Source organism: Biomphalaria glabrata, chromosome 12, assembly GCF_947242115.1.
Source record: "Biomphalaria glabrata chromosome 12, xgBioGlab47.1, whole genome shotgun sequence".
In the NCBI taxonomy this organism is placed as follows: domain Eukaryota; kingdom Metazoa; phylum Mollusca; class Gastropoda; family Planorbidae; genus Biomphalaria; species Biomphalaria glabrata.
Window position 1 is genome coordinate 17,621,319 of NC_074722.1, and position 23,841 is coordinate 17,645,159.

At 36.1% G+C, this 23,841-nt stretch overlaps 2 protein-coding genes across 3 annotated transcripts; one reads left to right on the forward strand and one right to left on the reverse strand.

Annotated features, from left to right (window-relative positions):
* Positions 1-7,656: 7,656 nt before the first annotated feature.
* LOC106061063 (uncharacterized) lies at positions 7,657-23,468 on the reverse strand. Its single transcript, XM_056006456.1, has 4 exons — positions 23,266-23,468; positions 22,744-22,881; positions 9,550-9,694; positions 7,657-8,133 (listed from the first exon to the last, which is right to left on the reverse strand). Exons 1-4 carry the CDS (start codon positions 23,410-23,412, stop codon positions 8,006-8,008), a joined length of 558 nt encoding a protein of 185 aa, XP_055862431.1. The 5' UTR covers positions 23,413-23,468; the 3' UTR covers positions 7,657-8,005.
* Positions 13,111-16,126, forward strand: LOC129922075 (uncharacterized). Of its 2 annotated transcripts, none has more exons than XM_056006455.1 (2): positions 13,111-13,771; positions 14,338-16,126. In XM_056006455.1, exons 1-2 carry the CDS (start codon positions 13,680-13,682, stop codon positions 15,065-15,067), a joined length of 822 nt encoding a protein of 273 aa, XP_055862430.1. In that variant the 5' UTR covers positions 13,111-13,679; the 3' UTR covers positions 15,068-16,126. The 2 variants fall into 2 exon arrangements, with proteins under 2 accessions (XP_055862430.1, XP_055862429.1); XM_056006454.1 differs by having other exon boundaries at positions 13,118-13,771.
* Positions 23,469-23,841: the final 373 nt, after the last annotated feature.

A 23,841-nucleotide genomic window follows, 5' to 3' on the forward strand; every position in this document is an offset into this window, starting at 1 on the left:
CAAAACTCCTTTTGGCAACGCTCAAATCATATTGAGTGCGTAATTTGCTTTTTTCATATTGAAGAGGTATTTTTTAGCTTCAAACCCCCGCTGAGGGGGGGGGTGTGGGTAAATTCAAAACTGAGTCAAAACCCATTCAACTACGCTCAAAACATTTTGAGTGCGTAATTTGCGTTTTTTTATACCGGGAATTGAAGAGGTATTTTTTTAGCTTCAAACCCTACTGAAGAGGGGGTGGGGGTTAACTCAAAACCCCTTTGGCTACGCTCATAGAATTTCGAGTGTGTAATTTTCTTTTGTTATATTGAAGAGGTGATTTATCGTAAATTTGGAGGGGGTTAAAAATCAAAATCTTCCTAAACTGTGCTCGTGAAATTTAGGGGATTGTCGTTTGCTTTTTTTTTGTTTTGTGTTTTAGAAGAGGGGAATGTAACTGCGAAAACCCCTGGTAGGGGGGTTTTAAACTCAAACCCCCTGGTAGGGAGTTTTAAACTCAAAACCTCCTTTACTGTGCTAGGGCAAGTGATAGTTTAGTATTAAAGTCTCATCTAAAATAAACAAAATCAAAGCGAAAAATCAGTCACTAAATTCCGATCCCCCCCCCCTGGCTACGTCCATGACTGCCACGATAAATCTATCTGCGTCCAATATGACCAATACCACAATAAATCTATCTGCGTCTAAATGTGACCCACTGCCACGATAAACCTATCTGCGTCTAAATGTGACCCACTGCCACGATAAATCTATCTGCGTCTAAATGTGACCCACTACCACGATAAATCTATCTGCGTCTAAATGTGACCCACTGCCACGATAAATCTATCTGCGTCTAAATGTGACCCACTGCCACGATAAATCTATCTGCGTCTAAATGTGACCCACTACCACGATAAATCTATCTGCGTCTAAATGTGACCCACTGCCACGATAAATCTATCTGCGTCTAAATGTGACCCACTGCCACGATAAATCTATCTGCGTCTAAATGTGACCCACTGCCACGATAAACCTGCAACTGAAACTGCTTGACTTCAAAAGCCATCCTGCATGACAAACTTTTGAGTTATGAAAACAAATTATTTCTACGCCGTATCTCTGTAAATAATTATTTTTTAAATTATTATTTTTAAGTAGATTATTAAAGCTTTCAAAACAAAAGGTAGGGGCTCTTACAAAAATCACTTATCTTGTGAACAAAACTTTTCAATGATGCAGGCGATTACAAAACTTGGGCAAGGACGAACATCTAGATTAAGTGCTCCATCTAGCTGTCTCATTTATTTATGCTGCCAGATGAGAAGAAGTTGGTTTCCGATAAACTTCTTATTAATTATCGTAAATAATAGATTCACAGGTATTAATAAAATTAGTTAATTGTTGTTTTTTTATCTTTTCGTTGATGTGGCCCGTGACCTAAGAAACAGAAAATAAAATGGACCGTAGGCCGAATACGGCTGGGCATCCCTGTTCTAAAATATGGCATGCTTTTAGGATAGAATTATTATTATTAAGTAGACTATTAAAGCTTTCAAAAAACAAAAGGTAGGGGCCTCTTACATGCACCTGGGCCTCCACTTACTTCCATACGGCCCTAACAACAGTTGAGTAATCACGTGATAACCACGTGACACCAACATATGTTAAAAAAGTTTTGCCGGCCACATGACACCCTCGTTATCCGTCGACAGAGCAGCTTTACACCATCTGTTTTCTATTGATCACTTTGTATATTATAAGTAGACATGTGAATGCATGACAATTTGAGCTTTGGCCATGGGCGTAGCCAGGGGGGGGTTCTTGGGGTTCAAACCCCCCCCCGAAATGAAATCCCCCCGCAGGGGGGGGGGGGGGGAACGGAATTAAGTGACTGATTTTTGCTTTCATTTTGTTTATTTTAGGTGAGATTTTAATACTAAATCATCACTTACCACAGCACAGCCGAGGCAGTTTTGAGTTAAAAACCCTCTACCAGGGGGTTTTGAGTTTAAATCCCCCTACCAGGGGGTTTTGAGATTTAAAAAACCCCTATCAGGGGGTTTTGAGATACTAATCCCTCTACCAGGGGGCTTTGAGTTTAAAACCCCCTACAGGGGGTTTTGAATTTTAAACCCCCTACCAGAGGTTTTTGCAGTTTAATCCCCCTCTTCTATAAAGCAAAACAAAAAAAAAATGCAAACAACAATCCCCAAATTCCAACAGCACAGTTGAGGAAGATTTTGATTTTAACCCCCCCCCTCCAAAATTTACGATAAACCCCATCTTCAATATAAAAAAAGCAAATTACACACTATAAATTCTATGAGCGTAGCGAAAGGGGTTTTGAGTTTAAACCCCAGCCCCTCCAGTTGGGGTTTGAAGCTAAAAAGTACCTCTTCAATATAAAAAAAAAAGCAAATTACACACTATAAAATCTATGAGCGTAGCCAAAGGGGTTTCGAGTTTAAATCCCCCTCCTCCAGATGGCTTTTTCTTTGAAGTTTAAAACCCCTCCAGATGGTTTTGAGTTTAAAATTCCCTTACAGAGTTGAAAAACTCTCTCTTCAATATTATTTTAAAGCAAACTACAGTCACCAAATTCTAAGATCGTAGCTAAATGGGGTTTTGAATTAAAAACAAAACAAAAAAAATTCAAGAGATTTCTTAGTTCAAAACCCCTCAACAGATGATTTGACGAAAAAACTTTCCTTTTCAATATAAAATCTAAAGCGAAATACAGGCATGTAATTCCAAGAGCGTAGTCAAGAAAGGTTACAAATTTCTACCAGTGGCTTGGGCTCCATTATAAAAGTGTGAATAGTCTTCTGCCGAAATTGAAAATCATTAAATGTGTCTCAACAAAGATGGTTAAGACAGATTTTAGGAGTCAGTCGTAGAGATCGGGTCTAAATCAAAGAAATCATATGCCGAACTGGGAGTCGAAACCTTAGTAAGGTTGTGACAGAGCGTCGCATGAGGTTTTGCGGGACATGTTCTCAGACAAAATGAATTACGCAAAATAGAGTTGCGGAAACAGCTTGTCGGAAAATGCGCCGAACGGCGCGAGAGGGTCTAAGTCAGTAAGAATAGCACATTAGGTTTTTTGAAATAAAACTTTTTAATAGCAAGATAATGCACTGTAGATACCTCAGAATATGTATTTTGTTGGCTTTCAATACCAGAAATAGTGCTCGGCGGCGGGGCTTCGCCCCGCGTTGGGGGAGCACTGCGAACTCCCCCAGACCCCCTTGCTAGCAAGGGCGGGGAATCTACAATAAACAATAAACGTCTTCCGAAAGGGTCAGAATGTAATAAAGATTAATTATGTACACACACACACACATATATTTTTTTTTCGCCGGGGATGGGGGGGTCCCCCCCCCCAAAACCCTCCCCGAAAAAAAATCCTGGCTACGCCCATGGCTTTGGCTTTGATTATTTGCTCAGCTTATGTCGGTTGTTTCAAAGATGGTGTCAGTGTTCAATATGAAAATACAAAACTCATTATTACTAGAGATTTATATCCATAAAGCTATTTAAGGTTGTTTTTTAATGTATCTGACCATAATCTGACGTACCAAATAGGAAAGTTTTGATAACTGTAACAATGTCTGTGTAAGTGGTAGCTCATGTCATTTCTACAGTACCTTGAAAGAAACCTAGATGTTTAGGTGTACTGTCTTGATATTGATAATAATAATAATTGTATTTATAAAGCGCTGTTAACAAACAAAATGTAGGCTCAAGGCACTGTAATAACATTACAAACACAAACACGACAATTAGTGCGAAGTGCGAAGTTCGATAGGTCCCGAATTGACAAGAGGTTCGAACAGTTCACTTTTTTATTTGAATGTTTACCAAATTACTACTATTTTGCTACTGCGCATGCACCTTTTTTCTTTACTTCCGACACATACTATTTCCTTTTCCTTGTAAAAGCTAAGTTCATGGTGAGGTCAAACTCAGGAGGTGTGGAATTATTCTTTTTTACTACCCGGTAGTGAAGGAAATGGGTAATGGGATTAAGGCTATTTTTAAGTCTGATGGCTCTTCAGCTCAAAGAGACTATTTTAATTGTGGAGGGTGGGAAATGGTGCAATGGATGGTGTTCTTGCGCTGGAGTAAAAAGAAAATGACTTTATAGTAAAAATTAAATATTAAAACATGTTTTTAGATATATTTTCTTTGATCTGCTCGAACCTTCCATCTTATCTTATCTTATATGATACAGACGTTACTTCAAAAAAGAAGATGATTACGTCCTACGCGTCATGCATTTAGTCATGCATATTAACCAATGACTTAAATTCAGCCAAGTCACTGGTTTTCCTGGCTAGCTCAGGCAACCCATTCCATGCTCTAATAGCACTAGGGAAGAAGGAGTGTTTGTACAAATTTGTCCTAGCATATGGGACGAGGAATGTGCCTTTATCTTTGTGTCTTTCAGAGTATTTTATTAAATTTTGTTTTTGTATTTGAAGATTATGGTTCAGTGTTTTATGTATGATTGCTACTTTACTTTTGAGCCTTCTGTCCTGAAGGCTTTCTAAATTTAATGATTTTACTTAAGGTGTCAAATGTGAATATTCGTTTGTTATGAATCTCACTGCTCTATTTTGTGTCTGTTCCAGTTTTTTAATGTTTTCTTGAGTTGAGGGGTCCCAAACGGAGGATGCATATTCTATTATTGGCCTAACCAAGGTTAAATAACATTTTAGTTTTATGTTCTTATTTGATTTATAGAAATTTCTTTTAATAAATCCTAATGCTTTGTTTGATTTTTTTGTAGTTTCATCAATATGTGGATTCCGTGACATTTTTTCATTTATTATAACACCTAGGTATTTTGCGTTTTTAGTCTGTGTTACTGGTTTGCCATGAATAAGATAAGTGGAATTAATTTGTTTTAGTTTTTTTGTTACTCTTAACAACTGACATTTTTCTGGGTGGAAAGACATGCTCCAATTTGATTCCCATTTCTGTAATTCATCTAATTCTCTTTGTAAAATATCTGTTTTTCAACCCGATCGAGCTTACTAACTGGAGAAAAATCCGCTCGAAGAAAAGTACGCTTGGCGATACTTACCCTACACTTCTTTGACTTCGTATTTAATTTTAACTAAGCCTAGTGATACATTAAATCCAATCTATTTTTATAGAAATAAGGACGAGGAATTCAGAGATACCATGAGTTTTTTCATAGGTCAGACCGTTACGGTGCTATAAAAATACAAACTTGAAAATTGCTGCCAGAGGGCTTAATGCGCTCGAACTTCGCACTTTACTGATTAAAACTAATCTAAAAAAGTTTTAAACAAGTAGGTCTTAATGTTCTTCTTAAAAGTTGTATAGCATGTTGTCTGTCTGAGATCAATGGGGAGTGAGTTCCAAACTTTTGGTCCGTGAACTGAAAAAGCACGCAGACCGTAGCTTTTAAGGGAGAAACGTGGCACTACTAAAAGCGTTGAGTCCATTTAGAGCAGGGCTCTCTGGGGGACATATGGAGTAATCAGTTCGCTAAGGTACAAGGGCATCTCATTGTTATATAAACACTGATGACAAAGTGTGGCGACCTTGTAATCGATTCTCGCTTTCACGGGAAGCCAATGGAGCGAGTGCAGAGTGTAGTAGCAGAATCTCGTCTTGTTTTTCTAAGGACTATTCGTGCGGCGTTGTTCTGTATACGTTACAGTTTGGCTATTTTGTCATCAGGTATACCAGCCAGCACGGCGTTACAGTAGTCAAGGCGGGAGAGTATGAATGTCACAGCTAGCGTTTTTGTTGACTCCGTTGTTAAAAATGGTCGGATCTGGCCTAATCTGCGCAGCTGCAGATAAAGACCCTTGCAGAGCTGACTTATGTGTGGGTCTAAATATAGTATTGAGTCAAAGAAGTCAAAGATTCCGCACTACATGGACATAAGGAAGCTGGCAGTTCGTGATAGAAAAGAAAATCTGTGCTTTCAACTTTTGAGATAAGAAACCTAGATGTTTGGGTGTACTGTCTTGATAAGAACCTAGACGTTTTGGTGTACTGTCTTGATAAGAACCTAGATGTTTGGGTGTTCTGTCTTGATAAGAACCTAGATGTTTGGGTGTACTGTCTTGATAGAACCTAGATGTTTGGGTGTTCTGTCTTGATAAGAACCTAGATGTTTGGGTGTTCTGTCTTGAAAAGAACCTAGATGCTTGGGTGTACTGTCTTGATAAGAACCTAGATGCTTGGGTGTTCTGTCTTGATAAGAACCTAGATGCTTGGGTGTTCTGTCTTGATAAGAACCTAGATGCTTGGGTGTTCTGTCTTGATAAGAACCAAGATGCTTGGGTGTACTGTCTTGATATTGATAAGAACCTAGATGCTTGGGTGTTCTGTCTTGATAAGAACCTAGATGCTTGGGTGTTCTGTCTTGATAAGAACCAAGATGCTTGGGTGTACTGTCTTGATATTGATAAGAACCTAGATGCTTGGGTGTTCTGTCTTGATAAGAACCTAGATGCTTGGGTGTACTGTCTTGATATTGGTAAGAACCTAGATGCTTGGGTGTTCTGTCTTGATAAGAACCTAGATGCTTGGGTGTACTGTCTTGATATTGATAAGAACCTAGATGCTTGGGTGTACTGTCTTGATAAGAACCTAGATGCTTGGGTGTTCTGTCTTGATAAGAACCTAGATGCTTGGGTGTACTGTCTTGATAAGAACCTAGATACTTGGGTGTTCTGTCTTGATATTCATAAGAACCTAGATGCTTGGGTGTTCTGTCTTGATAAGAACCTAGATGCTTAGGTGTACTGTCTTGATAAGAACATAGATGCTTGGGTGTTCTGTCTTGATAAGAACCTAGATGCTTGGGTGTTCTGTCTTGATAAGAACCTAGATGTTTGGGTGTACTGTCTTGATAAGAACCTAGATGCTTGGGTGTACAGTCTTGATAAGAACCTAGATGCTTGGGTGTACAGTCTTGATAAGAACCTAGATGCTTGGGTGTACAGTCTTGATAAGAACCTAGATGTTTGGGTGTACTGTCTTGATAAGAACCTAGATGCTTGGGTGTACTGTCTTGATAAGAACCTAGATGTTTGGGTGTACTGTCTTGATATTGATAAGAACCTAGATGCTTGGGTGTACAGTCTTGATAAGAACCTAGATGCTTGGGTGTACAGTCTTGATAAGAATCTAGATGTTTGGGTGTACTGTCTTGATAAGAACCTAGATGCTTGGGTGTACTGTCTTGATAAGAACCTAGATGTTTGGGTGTACTGTCTTGATATTGATAAGAACCTAGATGCTTGGGTGTACTGTCTTGATAAGAACCTAGATGTTTGGGTGTACTGTCTTGATATTGATAAGAACCTAGATGTTTGGGTGTACTGTCTTGATAAGAACCTAGATGTTTGGGTGTACTGTCTTGATAAGATGGCCATTCTTTGAATTTATTAATAAAAGCCATACCTAGAATGTATTGATAAAAGCCATACTTTGAATGTATTTTTTAAAAAGCAATTCTCTGAATGTATTTGTTAAAGTCATTCTTTGAATGTATTTTTTAAAGCCATTCTATGAATTATTTTTAAAAAACATTCTTTGAGTGTATTTTTTAAAAACCATTCTATGAATGTATTACTGCTCTTTTTTGTTCGATTTAAATTAACAAAAAAAGAAAAAAGAGAAAGGAGCAAAAGTTTTGTGTCTTTATTTCTAAGCCCCCCAAAAACAACTCTTGATTGTAGTTGACTACAAGAAGTAACCCATTAGAAATAAGTCAATTGTATGTACCTAATTACAGGGAATCAAAGTTGACTATTTAAATGTGAAAGTTGTAGAGACACCACCAATGAACTTAATCATATAATTATAAATCATATTAAAGTTTATCTAAATGGACAGTTTATAGTATCTGAAGCATGCTAACACATTGAAGTAATTCTAAGGATATGGTAAAGAAAAAAACATCTGTAGATGTTAGAATAAGAGTGAGACAGTCAGTGATGTCTTTAGCCTTTAGGTATCTAGATTCGTCCTCAACTTATGCACACTGTATTTCTGGAGCTTCAGTCCAAATGTCAGTCTCCTGACAAGTGCAAGACTCGCCATCGTCATTAAAAAATGACTCGCCCACTGAGATTATTCGGTCGTTATACAAACAGTTTGGACCTAGCGAAAAAAAATGGCATCAGATAAATGTTATAGAAAATATTGAGATGTTTTGTTATCAAATGAACTGCCGAAATAGATCTCAACCTTTATAGTCCTGGGCCACTTTTATTACAATTCCCCACTATGCGTTGACCCTAAACTGTAAAATCATTTTCGTTCACTTAAGCAACTATGCCTGTGAGGCGACTCGATCTAAGAATTTAATTTATAGCATATATAGCTTATAGTAGAGACAGTTATATTTTAATGTAATTTCTTAGCTAAAATACAAAAGAAAAAGTATTGGTCTGTCCAGGGAGGAGGGGCATTACATCTATCGCCCCTCCCACCTGGCACAACTCCCTTTCATTTTATATTTACTAGTGACTTACTTTGAGAATAGAGCGTGGTGTGACAGAATCTACAAATGGGTTCAAATATCAATTAGTAGCTTATATTATACAGATATTCTAGTCATTTTGTTCCGACACTAGTTCTGCTTTTAAATTGTCCCCCACTCAAAGAGCTACAAGGGGAGGGCAGTAGATGCAATCGACTTTTCCCACCCCACTGAATAGGCCAAGATACCAGAGGGGGGCGATAGAATATACAAATTATACAGATATTCTAGTAATTTTGTTCACAAACTATGACTTCTATAATAAAATTTTGACCGCGCTTCCCCCCCCCCACCCCACTGAATCGGCAAACATACCAGAAATGGGAACAACACAACGTAAAGATTGGTTACAATATCAATAAGTTGTTTTTATGTATCTAATAATGTTAAAGTTTGGGGTCGGGGAGAGGGCGGGATTAATGCAATCATCTCCCCACCCCACATAATCAGCCAACATACTAGAGGAAGGCATAATCTAAAAAAAAATAGGTTAAAATATAAAAATTTAGTATATATTAACAAAAAAGAATTCGTATACAAATTGTGTGACTAACTAAACTCGTTGGGCTTGTCTCTGTTTCACCAGATCTGGAACTCTCGGGACAGTTTTCGAAAGAGAATAATGAATGTCATCTTCTGCAGCGTCTACTTTTGTATTGAACAGGCTGTAGAACCTTGCCTCGCTAAGATATGTTATTATAAATGAAATCATGGCGAGTAGAAGGGGCAACGCTATTTCAATGGAATAGGACTGCAAACACTTGATCTAAGAGTTGTGTGACTGATATAACTGCAGACACTTGATCTAGAGTTGTGTGACTGATATTGAAGAGATACCCTTTTAGCTGATTCGCTATTAATGAGTTCAACTATTGTGTTTGCAAGCATGCACAGAGACTGAGTGATCAATGTATCCATTTATATAGTCATTATAGGATGTATATACGTGTGCGTATGTGTATAGTTATATATGTATGTGTGTGTGGGTGTGTGTGTGTGTGTGTGTGAGAGAGAGAGAGAGAGAGACAACTTACCATTAGGACATTCAACACAACATTCTCCTTCAGGTCTATAGCCATCCACACATTGCACCTCCCCACAATCTGCAACGAAACACTCCCAATCAAAACCTATGCATTCACAATAAGCACAAGGTCCTGTGTAGAGGTCAGGTTTCTCCTGGGAAAGAAAGTCACAACGTAAGTCCGTCGTATTTTAGCAGAGCGCCTCCCGACGATGCATGCTTTTTTTAAGGACCATAAATAGCATAGCATTGTGTAGTACATGCAATTATTCATGAATAGCCTCCCTTAGAGTTTCGTTGAAAACGGTCTTGTGGTCTGTCCCTGTGACAAACTCATGTTTACTTTACTCTACTATTAGAACTAACAAAATGTGAGTACATTGTTTTCATAGAACATAGATCCATGTACAACGCCTCAAATAGAATGTTATGGCTGTAATCTTTTCTTCTTAACTGGTCTCTCTCTCCTCCAATAGGTTGGGGAAGGTTGGACCAGAACGCTGAAGCTGACAGAAAAATTCAAACCTTTGAGAGTAAATGATACTGAAAATTGGTGGGTATCAGATACCAAGAAAAGAAAACTAACAAGATAACAAAGAGAGTTTGCGTTATCACACAATCTCAGAGGCGGTCCCCATCGAATTCACCAATAGACCAGAAATATATTCAAGCCATAGACTCCTTTTGAACATTTAAAGTAACACAATTTTGAAACTCATTTGGCGTTATTTTTCACATAAAAGCAAACAGGATAACACGCCGTCTTTGATAAGACTCTTCTAACTCTTGTGGAATAAGTAGAGTAGCGTTAACTGATCACCTAAGATCAGCATGGGAACCTCCCGATACAGTGTCGATGCCAATAAACACTATTGCTAGTTAGCTCTATTTTTTGATTACCTTCTTTAATTAATTTTTACTCAAATGTAAAATCCTACTATTTATTCAAATGTCATTGCAAATTTTACAATGATATTTAATTAAAATTATTAACAGACTTAACATCACCTGAACAGGTTTCCTTTGTTATACTTTAAGACAGAAGTGTTATAACGTTGTGCTTTGACATTTAAACTTAAACTACCATCTAGACGTGTCTAGGCATGTTTGGGAATATATCTAGAGATTTTATTATAATTATCTTTTCCGATGTGCTCTGCCAAGTTATAATTTTTCCAACTTGGTTGTCATCTCAAATATGGTGTCTGTTATATTATCAATTAGGATGTAATAACAACACTGCTTTTGAAGTTACAACTCCATTTTAATGACATGACAAGAAAGTGAACAAATACTACACACTGATAACAGACTTGAGAAAAACATGTGAACACGTGAACATACTGAACAGTAGAACAAGGGAGACAACAAGTAAACAAACACACACACACAACATACATACACATAAATACGCGTATAAGTGTAACAGTTTCGACCGGTGCGGACCGCACTCCTCGCACCACCACACCTAGTGACGCCACTGCTCTAAGATATATCTAGAAATTTTATTATTATTATTTTTTCTGATGTGTCTGCTTTTGCCAAGACGTAATTCTTCCAACTTGGTTATCACCCCCAAAATGGTGTCGACCGGTGCGAACCGCATCCCTCGCCCCCCCCCCCCTCAATCAGTGACGCCACTGCTGAAAGATACCTACCTCTTCCGAACCATTTCGATTAATATATTGGAGTAGAGGGACTAGAAAATTTTTTTTTAAATGAGCCTGCACAACTAAACAGGTGTCCCATACGAACAGCATAGGCCTAATACACTATTACCCACTAGTACGCCAGGCTAGGCATACTTATCCTGATTATAATCACTCTATTTACTTTATAGGTCTTATCTTATCTTATCTTATATAATACAGACGTTACTTCAAAAAAGAAGATGATTACGTCCTACGCGTCATGCATTTAGTCATGCATATTAACCAATGACTTAAATTCTGCCAAGTCACTGGTTTTCCTGGCTAGCTCAGGCAACCCATTCCATGCTCTAATAGCACTAGGGAAGAAGAAGTATTTGTACAAATTTGTCCTAGCATATGGGACGAGGAATGTGCCTTTATCTTTGTGTCTTTCACAGTATTTTATTAAATTTTGTTTTTGTATTTGAAGATTATGGTTCAGTGTTTTATGTATGATTGCTACTTTACTTTTGAGCCTTCTGTCCTGAAGGCTTTCTAAATCTATTTTGTGTCTGTTCCAGTTTCTTAATGTTTTCTTGAGTTGAGGGTTCCCAAACGGAGGATGCATATTCTATTATTGGCCTAACCAAGGTTAAATAACATTTTAGTTTTATGTTCTTATTTGATTTATAGAAATTTCTTTTAATAAATCCTAATGCTTTGTTTGATTTTTTTTTGTAGTTTCATCAATATGTGGATTCCATGATAGTTTTTCATTTATTATAACACCTAGGTATTTTGCGTTTTTAGTCTGTGTTACTGGTTTGCCATGAATAAGATAAGTGGAATTAATTTGTTTTAGTTTTTTTGTTACTCTTAACAACTGACATTTTTCTGGGTGGAAAGACATGCTCCAATTTGATTCCCATTTCTGTAATTCATCTAATTCTCTTTGTAAAATATCTGTGTCTTGTGTTGTTTTTATTGTTCTATATATTATGCAATCGTCTGCAAATAATCTGACTTTTGTTCCTGAAGTAATGCAATTTGGTAAATCATTTATGTAAATTAAAAATGGTAGTGGACCCAAGACTGTTCCTTGAGGTACACCTGAGTTTACTGTTATCGGTGTTGATTTAGAGCCATTTATTATTACAGTTTGTTCTCTCCCTATCAGAAAATCTTTAATCCACTGATGCAGTGGACCATTAATGCCGAAATATTTAAATTTTTTAAGCAAACTGTGGTGGTGAACTTTGTCAAAAGCCTTAGAAAAATCTAGTAAGATAGCATCTATTTGTTCACTATTATCTAAACCTTTTGAAAAATCATCAATTAGTCCTATTAGTTGTGATGATCTATATTTCCTAAAGCCATGTTGGTATGGTGTGAGGACATTATGTTTGTCTAAGTGGTTTATGATGTTGCTACATATTATGTGTTCTAGGATTTTACATGTGATGCTAGTAAGTGATACTGGTTTGTAGTGGTCTAGACTAGATCCAGAATATAGTATATATCTAGAAGTTAGATCTGGGCAAGATCTAGATTTCTAGACTAGTTCTAAATATAGTCTGTCTAAATATAGATCTACATCTAAACTAGAACTAGAATCTAGAACTTATATAATACAGACGTTACTTAAAAAAAAAGAAGATGATTACGTCCTACGCGTCATGCATTTAATCATGCATATTAACCAATGAACTAAATTCTGCTAAGTCACTGGTTTTCCTGGTTAGCTCAGGCAACCCATTCCATGCTCTAATAGCACTAGGGAAGAAGGAGAATTGGTACAAATTTGTCCTAGCATATGGAACGAAGAATGTTTGTGTCTTTCTGAGTATTTTATTCGATTTTGTTTTTGTATTTGAATATTATGGTTCAGTGTTTTATGTATAATGGGCTTCATTGCGCTTATGCGTTTCGTTTCTTTGGTTTAAGGGGGATGCACAGTGAGAAAACATAGATTTAGGTCAAAAATATCGATATTTTAAAATTAATTGATTTTAATAGTTTAAAATGTCTAGAATACGAATTCCCTATCAGAATACTAAAAAAAATACGTTTTATACATCAATTTTGTATTTTAAATGTAGATATATAAGCAAAATTTTGATGTTTTGGTGAAAAATCAACATTTTGTAAGCTATAGTTGATAAGCTAATGTACGCTCTAATCCCTAACAGATGGTATCGATACAAAGGTCTACTTTTCTAGTTCCGATTATGTGCATGGTTTCTCATTCTATAAATAAATAGTACTGCAATGAACTTTCAAAATACGTCACTACCTCTTTTTTTCCCCTATATCCTCATATACACACCCACAAAGCCATATTTACGCATGCGCACCATCAAAGCTTCTATAGTTACTGTAATTACACGCATGCGCACTGAAAAAGCTTCCGTAACTACAAAGTATGCACGCATGCGCACATGACGTGAACCGGTCCTTCTTCTGTAAACTTCCATCACATCAACAATCGATTCATTATTGAAACTCAGAAATGCCAACAAAAGGTTATATGTTTGGAAAGAAAAAACGTTACTGTAAGCCCAGAGGACGACATGCTTCAAAGACAAATGCACAATTACAAAGGTAAGTCTAGATCTAGAGTTTGCTTTTTTTTTTATTTACTAGACAAGCGTGTGCTGACACATAAAATAATGACTATGAAACCTTGGCTCTTTGAGTTCGACAACGTGTTTATCCAATGAATCACATCTAGATCTAGAATCTAGATTCTATAGACATTAAATAAATATCATGAAAATGATTGCAAACATAGAGATCTATCCTTTTATAGATCTAGTCTATATTAGGAGCATAGATCACATTAGAACTAGATAATCTCTAGAGATTAGATTATCTGATTATCGTGTATGATGATGTATTGAACAGTATTGTAGGACTTCAACTTCAACTCAAGTCTTGGTCTTAGTTGTTTTTTTTTAGATCTAGTACATATTGTCATATATAGATCTATATTACATGTAACATGTCTCTATACATTCTTTACTTTTTATGATTAATACAATATATGATTTCTAAAATGCATTATAAAATTTAAAATAATCTTCATGTTGTGATAGATGTGACGTGTACTTTCATACTATTGAATTTTTTTTTAAAGACCCTCTAATTTATTTTTTATTTGTTTGCAGCTCTGTTTTGGATACAGCTGGATCTGAAGCAGCAACAACACAGCCTGCAAGTGCAGCTGAGCGAAAAATATCCCTAACTGCAGTTACTAACGCTGATAACACCAATAAGAGGCTGCCTGAAGATTTCATATACGTCATGATGAATTCAATGCAATTGACCACAATGGTCTCCTTGTTGTGCTGTCCACATTGCTTTGACAACAAATTAACTATGTGCATCACACAATCAAAAGGCATGGCTCATTTGATTAAAATCAAATGCCTAAATTGTGAAACATATTTGTGGTCCGACTGGACCTCAAAAAAAAGTAATGATGTTCATCTGGATATTAATGTCCGCGCTGTCGCTGCATTAAAAGAATCTGGAATCTCGCATTCTAAATTTGATAGGTTTTGTGGACTTATGAGTATGCCCTGCATGCACAGAAATACTTATAACAATCTAGCTAACATAGTCAATACCGCTATAATTGAAGCTGGTGAAGAATGTATGATTAGGGCATCTGCTGTTGTGCATGGAAGAAACATTTCACAACCTCTAACTACAGATGAAAGAATAAGTTCAACAGGCTGTCCTGTTATTACAGTTTCTTTCGATGGGACTTGGCATAAAAGGGGCCACTCATCTCATTCAGGAATTGGCACAGTTATTTTGATACTGGACTCGTCATCGACACCGAAGTCCTATCAAATTATTGCCATGTTTGTGATTCAAACTCTGCAGAACTAAACTTTGATGCCTCTAAGCATATGTGTCAAAAAAACTTCAGTGGCTCAGCAAATGCAATGGAGGCCGCAGCAGCATCCAAAATCTTTTCGCGCTCTGTGGCATCCAGAAAACTTGTTTATGGCACGATGCTGTGTGATGGCGATAGTAAATCGCATTCATCTGCCATTACCAACTCAGGATATGATGTAGAAATCTTAAAAGAGGACTGCATTAACCACATCTCAAAAAGAATGTTTAATGCTTTGAACAATTTAAAAATGTCTAACAAAAAAGAACTAAATTATAGGCTTACAAAGCCAAAAATTGAAAAAATTACAAATTACTATTCCAAAGCTCTGCGCCAAAATGCTCCCGACATTCAAAAAATGAAGCTGGCTGTTATGGGCTCATTTTTTCATATGATGAGCTCAGACCTAGATCATAACCACAGGTTGTGTCCTGATGGCGCTACATCTTGGTGTCACTTTAAGAGATCAGAGGCACTAAAACAGCCATATAAAAAACACAACCAGACCATCACATCAGAAATAGGTAAACTGTTATTTCCTATAATGAAAAGACTAACAGACACAGATCTGTTAAAAAGATGTTCTAGAATGGGAACACAAAACGCCAATGAATCTTTTCATTCCCTCATTTGGCAAAGATGCCCCAAAACAGAATTCGCAACATTAAAAACGGTAAGGGCTGCGACATACCTTGCTGTTTTAGCCTTCAATAATGGACCTGTTGGCATCAGATCAGTTTTTGACATATTAGGCATTCCCTGGACACTAAAGAACATTTCTTCTAGTGAGAAAAAGCAAAATGTCAAACTACAGCTTGTTAGAAAAAGAAAATCAATCGCATTAGTGTCCAGGAGAAAAAACTTGAAAAAACGAAGAATTGAGCATGAGCACCGGGCAGAGGTTCTAGAAGGTCCAACCTATCAATCAGGCCATTTTAATGAATAGTTTTTTGTTTTTTTTATTATCTATTATGTTGTTTTATGTAAATATTCCCTTTTTTTTCATTTTTATGGTTACAATAAATATTTTATATCATTTTAAAAACTTTAAATGCGTTTTTCTCAAAATGTATTTTTAGGTGCATGTTGTCCACAAGAATCTCAAAATCTTTAGTTCTGTATAAGTTAGACTAATAATTTTTCACATGTAGTTTATTGATAGTATATCATAGGTAATAGGCTGCAAAAATTTTCAATATGTATAATAAATTTCATAAAAAAATAAAAATAATGATGTGACCTCAGATGAAAAATGGGGTCGGAAAAAAATAAAAATTTTAAAAATTCATAAAAATTAAACCAGTAATAATTTTCAAAACAAAATTAGCCAGTTACCTATGGGATTCAAATATCTATCAGGTGCAATCAAAAAATTAAAAAAATTTTGAGTACTTTAGAATATTTTAAGAATTTTGTAAACATTGTTTATTTTCAAGATGGCCGCCATTTCCATAGCAACCCAAAAGGCTACACTCATAAAATGTGTATGGTTACTCATGTCTCTATATGTTCTATCAAGTCATGCATAAAGCTTTTCTATTTATCTGTAAATTACAAAAATTGAAATTTCATTGTGCATCCCCCTTAAAACTAGAATGGACCTCATTCACCAATCATAAACAAACAACATTTAGCCACATTATTCTATATATCTTCTATACAAATTATGTTATCCCTAGTGGTTGTCACGTGATACGTATTTTTCATTGTTTTATCAATATTATGACGTGGCTAAATGTGTTTATTTACGATTGGTGAATGAGGTCCATTAGTAAATTGGGCCGGAAGTACCTTTTTCCTTATATTTGTTTTGCATTTTTCATTTCTCATTTTAAATTAAACTTACATAATTAGGCTGTGAATTTAAGTGTAACCTGATAGAAAAAAAAAAATTCTGCACAAAATACGGGTAGTTGAGATCAAACCTGATCAGAGGCTATAAAAAGAAAAGACCTGAAACAAGCGTGTGAAACTACACATTTACAGTACTTTATTTGATGAGTCTTTTACCCAAGATCTATGTATTTTTTTTAGGACTAGCTTACTTGAAGTATCCGGCATTTTCCGATACACAATTTCACACACAAAAATAATTGTAGAAATAATAATTGTAGTGATTTAAAAAATTTTAATTTTTTAACTTTTAATGATATTTTAAAAGGTGTCTTTAAAAAGGTGTTACTGTAATCAATTGTGAATATTCGTTTGCTATGAATGTCAACTGTCTATTTTGAGTCTGTTTTAATTTCTTAATGTTTTATTGAGTTAGGGAGTTGTGTTTTTTTCCTGATTTCTCTTATCAGCCGTTGTGAGACATTTGTCCAAAATAATGCTAAACTTATAAATATTTTAAAAAATCGCATGTGAATACAGGAATGAACTTGTTTTAGATGAAGTCCATTAATTCTAGTTGCTTTGATATTACACGTGCCGTGGGCATTGTCATAATAGCCATAGATCTACAAAATCTAGTTATAATCTCTAATCTATTCTATAGCATCATAAAATTCAAGCAGAATTCGTATTGTAACTATAGAATCAGTATTGATCTACTTCTAGAATATATATGTAAGTTATAAATATAGTAGAAACAGAATCTAAGATGGCCATAATTTACTCTAGACTAACTCCAGGCAGTCTAGATATAGAGTCTAGCATGCTATATAAACCTATATATAGGCTTTCGACACGGTCGATGGTTTATGGGGATTTTGACCAGGCTCGGATGCCCAACTACGCTCCTATCCATTCTCAAGCAGTTTCATGTGAGACAAAATGGCCAGATCAGACACAATGGTGACCTGTCTGATCACTTCCCAATAGAAAATGACGTGAAGCAGGCCTGTGTACTTGCACCTACTCTATTCGCTATCTTCTTTGGCATAATGCTGGGTCAAATGAGGCAGAGATTGCAAGAAGGCATCTACATCTGGCTTCGTTCAGATGGCAATGTGTTCAATCTTCAACGTCTACTATCCGATACAAACACAAAAGAAATGGTCATAACAGAGCTTCTCTATGCCGACGAATGCGATCTGCTAGCCCGCAATGAGCATGATATCCAGATCGCGGTCAATGAATTCGCATAAGCTGCCGCCTCTTTCTGTTTATCAATAAACCTCGGGAAAACAGAAGTCATGTTCCAGAAGTGACCCAATAAAACCTTCTCAGCCCCAAAGATCACCGTAAATAAACGTCACCTTAACGTGGTAGACCACTTCACATATCTAGGAAGTATAGTACCGAATGACACATCGCTTTCAAGGAAGCTGATAACCGTCTGACCAGGGCCAGTAGTGGTTTTAGACTCCTCCAGGCGAGAGTTTGGCGGAATAGATCGCTCCGCCTGCCTACAAAAAAGTGTCTACCAAGCAGTGGTTCTCTAATCCTTCTATATGGATCTGAGACATACAGATATTATATATATTATACTAAGACTATTTGAACGCTTTCACCAAAGATGCTTGAGCTTCATCATGGACATACGGTGGCAAAACAACACTGCAAACAGCGATGTCCTTACGAACGCCGGTATGGACAGTATAGACTAGTATATAGGGACTTCTTATTGTCCGACAGTTACGATGGGCAGGGCACGTATCCCGTGTGGGGGACGAACGTAAGCCAAAAGCCGTCTTTTTAGGTGAGCTAAAACGTGGTCGGTTTAACAGAGTTGCCCCACGGAAACGCTTTAAAGACCAGCTTAGGCACTAACTTGCCTTAGCAGACATAGAAAAGAGCACCTGGTTGCGTGCGGCCTCAGAACGAGACAGACAGCTGGAGGTCATTCACAAAGGCCTCGGGATGCACATTTGAGACCAAAAAGAAATCTACTGCCGAAGACAGACGAAGACGGCGAAAGGAAAATGGTTATGCTTGTCCTGATGTGGGAAAATATGTAGGTCACAGCTGGGGCTGCGTATCCACGGGAAAAATTGCATTCCTCATTAACTTTCGGACTCGATGACAAACCTTATTATTATGATATTAGTATATTAGGTCTAGGCGTTAAAAAGTAGATCTATAAGTAAAAGTGTATTCAATATTGTATAGATAGTTATTCCAGTGGCGTCACTAGGGGGCTGCGGGGGTGCGGCCTCACCGCGTGACACCCACCACCCAAGTCGAAAAGATGCAATTTTTTCTTTAATGCAACTTTTAAAAATAAAAAGTACGACATTGAATGTCTCTCAGTTTAGTACTTCTCTATCTCCTAGGTTGTCTACTTGGTTCAAATTAAGTCATATGTCTTTCTCTCCTGGCTGAGAATGCTGATGCAAAGTATTTGTTTAGGATGTTAGTTTTAGTTTCATTATCATTATGTGTAGGGCCGCCGCTACCTATTGTGCAATGTGTGCATTGCACGCAGGTGGCTGTATGTAGGGTGCGGCCAAATCATTATTCCAAGGCTACCTATATTTTTATATTTTATTTTAGTTTAATAACTAAAAAGTTACTCAAATATTATATCTATATCTATATCTATATCTATCTATATATGTATATATATATATATCTATCTATATATATATATATATATATATATACAGGGCCGCCGCTACCTATTGTGCAATGTGTGCATTGCACGCAGGCGGCCGAATGTAAGGGGGCGGCCAAATCATTCCCAAAAATTATTTTTCTTTCAATTTTTGGTTTAATAATTTAAAAAAAAAAATATTTAAATTCTACTGATTCCATTATCCTTTGAAAACTGGAGGGAGGGGTGGGGGAAGAGACAATATTTGTACAATAAGAACTTAATAAGAAGTGATTTTGGAAACTTAAGAAAAAAAACAAAGCGACACGCGAGGGTTTTTCCATAAGCGCCGACTCTTTCCTGACCTTGAATTTTGCGGGTTGTTTGTAATATTTGTTTCGAGTTGAATAGCCCGCCCTGTAAGTAGATCTAGTAATTAGAAAGTCAATTTTAAAACATTGTCACATTGTATCTTGAATTGAGGGGGGGGGGCGCAACTTCCTGACAAAAAGGGGTGTTCTAGAGTGTGTGTGTTTCCTAGGCGGCGTTAAGAAGAGGTTAAGCGATTGTTGGTGGTTATGCATTTAAGATGATGAAATTAGCATAATGCAAATGTAAAACGTCAGACAATCTTGAGACATTAAAGAGTATAGACGTTATTTTGTGATGAGCTAGATTTCGTTTAAATTTCATTAATATTAGATCTCTATCTCAAATTAAATCTGTGAAAATTGTAATAACAATTATATTTTTTGTTCACATAAGAAGTTTGTTCAAGTTATTTAAAGCTTATTTAGTACAAATATAAGGATGGCTGCCTGGTCGTGAGGTTTGCGCGCTGGACTGTCGTTCGGATTTATCGATGGTCGAGGGTTCAAATCCTGCCCGCTCCCATCCCCCGTCGTCCTGCGGGAGGTTTGGACTAGGAAGTAAACTATCTTCAACTCTGAAGGAACATCCGAAACATGTAAAACAAAACAAACATAAAACGCCTTCATTGGTTCAGTTGTACTAGCTGTTTGAAGCGACAAGTCAACGACCATCTAACAACAAGGAGAGGGGGCAGCGAAAACATGTTTTATTTTCAGTGTAATTTATTTGAATATTAGTTCAAAAATTAAAATCTCTTAAGTAGACGGCGTTTTATCTTCTAATAAGATCGTTTTAAATGTAGACCGCTTTTGCGATTCGCTTGTGCAACAATATGGGTCAAAACGTTTTCAAGAAAACATTTTAAAACGTCTCAGAATAGTCGAATTTCTTCCGCCTATTGCACTTTATAATAGTGACGACTTTTGTGTGACAAAAAACGTCCACGACAGAGACGTCTTACTTAGCACGAAGAATACTTTTAGAAAGATCACGCCCATTACAGACATACGTACGCAATATGTAGGCCTACCTAGAATGTCCCTCGCATAATACTATTGGCCAGGGCTGCCTCTTTATTATAAGATTTTATATGGCCCTCGACTTTTTTTTATTAGGATGAATAGTGCGTTCTGAAAGAAAACACATTAATATTAGCCTTTTAAAAATTCTCTCTTCTTACTAAGAGAAAAAGGCCAGAAGACGCTTAGCCCCGAGTCCCGCCCGGAATTAAACCCCTTGCCGACTTGAGCGAAATCCTGTCGCATCTTCAATTCTATCTCCATGAAGAAACTTTTACAACGCTTACAATTTATGTAGGTAACACTATTTTGGAAAAAAAACTGACCATAGGCCTAGTATATATAAGTCTGTGAAACTGACTCATTTTAGTGAAATTTCATTACCTACATTTGGATTCTATACATAGTGTTGAAAATATAAATGAAAAATTAAACCTAAAAAGTGTGTTATAATAAAAACATAGTTTCCTTTCTCTTTCATTACATTCTTTACAAATAATGAAAAGTTAAAATTGAAAAAAAAAAAACATCTTAGAGGGAATGGGGCTACGACAACGATGCGAATAGGAAAAGAAAAAGAAATGGTACAAAAATGGATTTAAATCAAAGAACGCTTTACATGTAGTGTCCAGATCAGTCTTAATGAAATTTTTTTCTAAAATAAAAAGGGGGGAGGCGGCTTTTTTTAACTTCGCACGCAGGCGGCCACAACCCTCGCGGCGGCCCTGTATATATATATATAGATAGATTTAGATATAGATATATATAGATATAGATATAGATAGATATAGATATATATAGATATATATATATATGCCTATTTATATATATATATTTATATATATGTCTATATATATATATATATGCCTATATATATATATATGAATTCTAATTATTGCATTATCCTTTTAATACTTTTTACTTATCTCTCAAGCCCTCACTTGCATGGGCTTAGAGGATGTGAAGGACGCTAACTCTATAAATTGCTAAAGTTCATTTCCTCACACTGTCTTGTAACATTAGTCCATGTTAAGTTAATATCTTCGATAGCATCGGACTTTGGCTATAGTTCAATGACGTAGTTCAACTCTTGAAAACAACAAAAGTCCTGTCTAGAATGTCACTTCCAGCAGACACAATACATTCCGTTTTGATCTTTAAATAATACACATGAAAAAAAATTCTCTAAGCTTTATGGATATATCTAGAGGCTAGACAATCATTTATTAACATTAAAACATATTTTTAATTCTATATGTCTGTGCTCTAATCACAATGAAATATACTCAAAAAGTCTATAATTAGTAAAACAAAAAAAAATATGTCTTGCTACCACTACTCTCATCTTGATATGTCTTACAACCACCACTCTCATAATTATATGTCTTACAACCACTAATCTCATCTTGATATGTGTGACAACCATAACCACTACTCTCTCATAATTATATAACCACTATTGCCATATTTATGTCTTACAACCAATACTCTAACCTTTACGACTTTTCAATTTCACTGCTTATAAAGTCACTGCTTTTTACCATTCTACATTTAAGCTTCATTAATCTCCAAATTCGCGAATATTAATTTCACTACACTCAGCTTCACTATATTCAATTTCACTTATCTCAATTTTACTTGTTTTTACGTGACTAATCTCAGCTTCACTAGTCTCTACTTCACTAATCTCAGCTTCACTAGTCTCTACTTCACTAATCTCAGCTTCGCAAGGCATTAAGAAATTATTTTTCTGTTTTATTTTTCATATATTTTTAAAAAGGTGCGTATAAAATCCACTTACGCCACAACCTATCGTTCCACGAAAGAATGTTTCGAAAGGTATTTCAGGTGATGTTTCTGCGTATTCTTCAGATGACTTTTCTGAAGATGTTTCTTCAAAAGATCTTTTGTTTCTAGAAGTATCTTTTTGGGCACTTTCCTGTCAAAGAATTAAAGCTGAATAAACGTCATGGAAAGATTGTGTAGCAGAAAAGAAAATGTATATATAATATGTAACTGACGAGTCAACATTTGATGAGCTAATCCTAAGGGGACAGAACTAGTGGCAAATTAATGAAGTACAGAAGTTGATATATGATTTCTTTTGTTTCAGACTATACAATGATTGATTAGTTCTTTTGTGTTTTTGCACAAAGAGTTTTTCATTAATTCAAAATATATTCTGGTCTGTGACACCGTAATAATTATATATAATATAATAATAATTTACGAAGAAAAAAAATAATAAAATAGTTCTCGTAGAGCACATATTACCGTAATACAATTGTATTTCTGGACTTAGACTTGTCTATGTGAAACATACCTCGTGACTGTCCTCCAGGGAGACCTCCTTACTTTCCTTATTCGCTTCTCCTGACACATCTTTTGTACCGCCAGGGAAAGCAGGAATCATTTGAAACTCTGCGCAGAACAAGAGAACCAAAATCACTAAAATCCCAAAACGTTTCATTCTAGATAAATAATGTTTGAACAAATCTTGCAGCTCAATAAACGTCCAGTGTTTCTAATTGTATAAACCGTGTTCACTGGTGTATGGCTGATTTGTGAACTATTTAAGAGCTTGCAGATGTGAATACATGAAACGTGAGACCACGCTACGAGGATTTGAGCAATCCTATCAAATGTTTGATCAATAGAAATTATGTTCGTTCCTGGAAACTTAAAGAAATAATTCTTTTTGTTTTACTTTCCCAATTCATAGAACTAAAATGTGAGCAAAATAAGCTGAGTGAATGGTTCTAATTCTAGATATATGTCAGTGTCAATGTTTCAACGGACACTATACATTTAGTGTCAATGTTTCAACGGACACTATACATTTAGTGTCAATGTTTCAACGGACACTATACATTTAGTGTCAATGTTTCAACGGACACTA